General features: G+C 37.7%; 1 protein-coding gene across 1 annotated transcript; it reads right to left on the bottom strand.

The window, feature by feature from the left end:
* Positions 1-2820: 2820 nt before the first annotated feature.
* On the bottom strand, positions 2821-3828 carry OR5T40 (olfactory receptor family 5 subfamily T member 40). The gene has a single exon (XM_070234682.1). The coding sequence runs from the start codon at positions 3823-3825 to the stop codon at positions 2821-2823; it is 1005 nt and encodes a 334-aa protein (XP_070090783.1). The 5' UTR covers positions 3826-3828.
* Between the last annotated feature and the right edge of the window lie 1826 nt (positions 3829-5654).

Below are 5654 nucleotides of genomic sequence, written 5' to 3'. Positions count from 1 at the left end.
CCAACAAATTGAACAACCTGGAAGAAATGGACAAATTCCTAGACTCCTACAATCTCCCCAAACTGAATCAGGAAGAAGTAGAGAATCTGAATAGGCCAATCACAAGTAAGGAAATAGAAACGGTAATCAAAAACCTCCCCCAAAATAAGAGTCCAGGACCAGATGGCTTCTCTGGAGAATTCTACCAAACATTCAAAGAAGACTTAATACCTATTCTCCTCAAATTGTTCCAGAAAATTGAGAAAGATGCAGTACTCCCTAACACATTCTATGAAGCCAACATCACTCTGATCCCCAAACCTGACAAGGACAACACAAACAAGGAGAACTACAGGCCGATATCACTGATGAACATAGATGCAAAAGTCCTCAACAAAATTTTGGCAAACCGAATACATCAAAAAGATTATACACCATGATCAAGTGGGATTTATATCAGGGACACAGGGATGGTTCAACATCCGCAAGTCAATCAACGTGATACACTACATCAACAAAATGAAAAACAAAAACCACATGATCATCTCAATAGATGCAGAGAAAGCATTTGACAAGATCCAACACCCAGTTATGATAAAAACCCTCAATAAAATGGGTATAGAAGGAAAGTACCTCAACATAATAAAGGCCATATATGACAGACCCACAGCCAACATCATACTCAATGGACAAAAACTGAAAGCCATCCCTCTGAGGACAGGAACAAGACAAGGGTGCCCACTTTCACCACTCCTATTCACCATAGTACTGGAGGTGCTGGCCAGAGTAATTCGGCAGGAAAAAGAAATAAAAGGAATCCAAATAGGTAACGAAGAAGTAAAACTCGCTGTTTGCAGACGACATGATCTTATATATAGAAAACCCCAAAGAATCCATAGAAAAACTATTAGAAATAATCAACAACTACAGCAAAGTAGCAGGGTATAAAATTAATGTGCATAAATCAGTAGCATTTCTATACACTAACAATGAACTAACAGAAAAAAAACTCAAGAACTCAATCCCATTCACAATTGCAACGAAAAGAATAAAATACCTTGGGATCAACTTAACCAAGGAAGTGAAGGATCTATACAATGAAAACTACAAAACTTTCTTCAAAGAAATTGACGATGACATAAAGAGATGGAAAGACATTCCTTGCACATGGATTGGAAGAACAAACATAGTTAAAATGTCCATACTACCTAAAGCAGTCTACAGATTCAATGCTATCCCAATCAGAATCCCAAGAACATTCTTCACAGAAATTGAACAAACAATCCTAAAATTCATATGGGGCAACAAAAGACTGTGAATTGCTAAAGCAATCCTGAGCAAGAAAAATAAAGCCGGCGGAATCACAATCCCCGATTTCAAAACATACTACAAAGCTACAGTGATCAAAACAGCATGGTACTGGTACAAAAACAGGTCCACAGATCAATGGAACAGAATTGAAAGCACAGAGATAAAGCCACACATCTATGGACAGCTAATCTTCGACAAAGGAGCAGAGGGCCTACAATGGAGAAAAGAAAGTCTCTTCAACAAATGGTGCTGGGAAAACTGGACAGCCACATGCAAAAGATTGAAAATTGACCATTCTTTTTCACCACACACCAAAATAAACTCAAAATGGATCAAAGACCTAAAGATTAGGCCTGAGACAATAAGTCTTTTGGAAGAGAATATAGGCAGTACATTCTTTGACATCAGTTTCAAAAGAATCTTTTTGGACACTAAAACTCCTCAGTTGAGGGAAACAATAGAAAGAATAAACAAATGGGACTTCATCAGACTAAAGAGCTTCTTCAAGGCAAGGGAAAACAGAATTGAAACAAAAAAACAGCTCACTAATTGGGAAAAAATATTTACAAGACACTTATCCGACAAAGGGTTAATCTCCATAATATACAAAGAACTCACACTGCTTAACAACAAGAAAACAAACAACCCGATCAAAAAATGGGCAGAGGACATGAACAGACATTTCTCAAAAGAAGATATGAATATGGCCAATAGACACATGAAAAGATGTTCATCATCGCTAATCATCAGGGAAATGCAAATCAAAACTACACTAAGATATCACCTTACACCCGTTAAATTGGGAAAAACATCCAAAACCAAGAGCGACAAATGTTGGAGAGGTTGTGGAGAAAAAGGAACCCTCATACACTGTTGGTGGGAATGCAAACTGGTACAGCCACTACGGAAAACAGTATGGAGATTTCTCAAAAAGTTAAAAATAGAAATACCCTACGACCCAGCCATCCCATTACTGGGTATCTATCCTAAGAACCTGAAATCAGAAATCTCAAGTGTCCGTTGCACCCCTATGTTCATCGCAGCATTATTTACAATAGCCAAGATGTGGAACCAGCCTACATGCCCAGAAACTGATGATTGGATTAAAAAGATGTGGTATGCATACACAATGGAATACTACTCAGCCATAAAAAAAGACAAAATTGGCCCATTCACAACAACGTGGATGGACCTCGAGGGTATTATGTTAAGCGAAATAAGCCAGTCAGAGAAAGACGAACTCTATATGACTCCACTCATAGGTGGAAGTTAGTATATTGATAAGGAGATCAGATCGGTGGTTACCAGGGAAATGGGGGGGTGGGGGGAGGGCACAAAGGGGGAAGTGGTGTACCCACAATATGACTCACAAAAATGTACAACTGAAATCTCACAAGGTTGTAATCTATCATAACATTAATAAAAAAAAATTCCTGAGAAGAACAGAAAAGTAGTAAAAAAAAAACTTGTATCATAACTTTTTGATATGGAGACAATGGATAGTAATCTTCATTGGTTTCAATGTAACAGTTAATGTGAAGAGTATACTTTATTGAGAAACCAATTTTTCCCAAAAGCCCTTTTTGTTGCCTCTTTTACATCTTTGTTCCTTAAACTGTAGATGATGGGATTCAGCATGGGAATGGCAATGGTGTAAAACACAGACACTATCATGTCCTGGTCCAAAGAGTAACTGGAGCTTGTTCTCACATAGATGCAGAAGACTGTTCCATAGTAAGTGGACACTCCAATTAAGTGACAGCCACATGTAGAAAAGATTTTTTGTCTCCCTTCAGCAGAATGCATCCTCAGAATGGCCAAGAGAATGAAACCATAGGAAACCAGGACAATCATGATAGTGACCATCTCAATAATGCTCGTAAAGTAGGAGACTAGAAGCTGGTTTGTGTGAGTGTCAGAACAAGAAATAGCGAGGACTGGAGGGATGTCACAAAAGAAATATCTAATTTCGTTGGATGCACAGAAAGTTAGGCTAAATGCGGCCCCTGTGTGCACTGAAGCATTCAAAATGCCACAAAGATAGGAAGCAATGACGAGTGGCACATAGACTCTGGGTGACATGCTAACTGAATACCACAGAGGGTTGTAGATTGCTACATAGCGATCATATGCCATTGCAGCCAAGAGAAAACATTCAGTGGTCCCAAAAGTAACATCAAAAAACATCTGTGCTGCACATCCAAGGAAGGAAATAGTTTTGTTCTCTGACAGGAAATTGATCAACATTTTTGGGGTGACAACTGAAGAATAGCAGGCATCCAAGAATGATAACACACTCAGAAAATAGTACATAGGGTTGTGCAGCTGGGAATCCCTAATGACCAATATAATCAATCCCAGATTTCCTATGAGAGTGAAAAGATAGATTGCTAGAAATAGCAAAAACAGGAAGACTTGCACATCAAAATCACCTGTGAAGCCCGTCAATATAAACGTGGTAACTTCAGTCATATTCTTCACCTGGATCATGCATAAATCTATGTCTGATGGGAACCCTGGCATTTCAGTTTTCATTTTTAGGTTCTAAATGCAATATTTTTTAAAATAAAACCCACTCAATATAGTCTCATTTTTTTTTCTGAGATGGTGTATTGAAATCCTTAGCAGTGAAGAAACAGGCAGTGATGCAGAAGTTGAGTCAAAGTGGATGCATTACCCTGTATAAATAAATTAAAGAAATTATTTCATTCAGTTGTTAACTAAATTTGCCATGTTGAAAAAGCCAATTTAGGGGCCAGCCCCATTGCCAAGTGGTTCAGTTTGCAGTCTCCGCTTCAGCGGCCCTGGGTTTTGCTGGTTCAGATCCTGGGTGCACACATGGCACAGCTCATCAAGCCATGCTGAGGCAGCGTCCCACAAAGCAGAGCCAGAAGGACCTGCAACTAGAATATACAACTACGTACTGGGGGCTTCTGGGAGAAGAAGCAAAAAAAGAAGATTGACAACAGATGTTAGTTCAGCTTCCAATCTTTAAACAAAAAGCCAATTACCTGGTTTAATTTTTAGTTTATTTTCTATTAAATTTAGTATGTACTGTCTTCATATTATATCATCTTAAAATTCACAGACAAATGAGTGTACCACTCTCATGAGATTAGTCCCAGTGAATCCCAATCTTAAATGGTATGAGGCAACTTAATATTGCATCTGTGTCGTTACATTCTGACTTTGGGAATGTCAGTAAAATAATTGTATGTTTTCTTAAATTCCCCTGATAATTTTGTCCATGATAGTTTTCTTATAGCCCTTGATAGCTCTGATCTTATCTCTAGGGAAAGAAGGTGGTTTATAAATGAAGATACATTTTATTCTCAACTGTGTCCCATTAGGGTAATTCACTGTAGGGAACTGAGGAAGGATAGACAAAAAGCATGGGGTTTATTTATTCCCTCCAATATGTTCTTCAAAGAGGCATATCTGTCAACTAATACTTAAGGAAATTAGAACTTATTTTGTTTACATTTAGCTGATTTCACTTTAAGAGATAGAGACTAGAAAGAAAATATACATGTTGAATTTTTAACAAAACATGATAATTCTGGAAAACTAAAATCATATCAGTTCCTCAACCATCATACGTTCAGAAAACATAAAGTACCAGATGTCCGTGAGAACATGACTTCAGGCACCAAGCTTGAGGAGAAGGAAAACTAAGGCTGTAGCTACCACACATTGTTGAGTGGCTAGTAGAGGGTAGAAATTTTGTGTACATTATCCTATGTAATCCACACAGCAACCTGCAACTAAATCATTCAGCATCTGTTTGTAGATGAGAAAACTGAGGACCAGCTAGACCTATATGTTGACCAAGCTCACATAAGAAGTTCCTAGCAGAGCCAGAATTCAGTGCAGCTTTCTCTGTTGCCACATGTTAAGCTATTTCCACTTGATGATATTGCAGACTTATTGTGACCTGCCATAATTCTGAAATGGGTATCCCCTAGAAATAACGCGAGGGAACATCTGCATGTTTTTGAATTATTTTATAAAGTCATCAAGCTTAAGTACCATGATATTAAAACAAAAGAAAACAAAACTTAGAAGTGTTTTCTAGATCTGCTAGCTAACTAATGAAATAAATTTAAAATTCATTTATATCCCTCCATTGGAAAAAAGTCTATGGTCCCCCGATGGCATATAAGTATGACTGGCTAATAGTTAATTTTCTCTCTATTGAATAGTTTTCTTAAATTTTAAATGTAGCAAGTTTTTCCTACTACCTTTATTCTAACTGTTATCTTCCAACAAGGAAATTAAAGCAAATTTCTGATTTAGAGCTCTATTGACCTAAATGTTTTGGAAATCTCTCCTATTTGCCCTCCTATGTTACCTGGAGTTCCCTA

The sequence above is a fragment of the Equus caballus genome, chromosome 14 (assembly GCF_041296265.1).
Source record: "Equus caballus isolate H_3958 breed thoroughbred chromosome 14, TB-T2T, whole genome shotgun sequence".
NCBI lineage: Eukaryota > Metazoa > Chordata > Mammalia > Perissodactyla > Equidae > Equus > Equus caballus.
Note: the sequence above shows the minus strand (reverse complement) of the source record. Positions and strands in the feature narration are given on the sequence as shown.

Excerpts from the sequence above, each read along its gene's own strand:
- OR5T40 (XM_070234682.1), bottom strand. The coding sequence starts at position 3,825 with ATGAAAACTGAAATGCCAGGGTTCCCATCAGACATAGATTTATGCATG.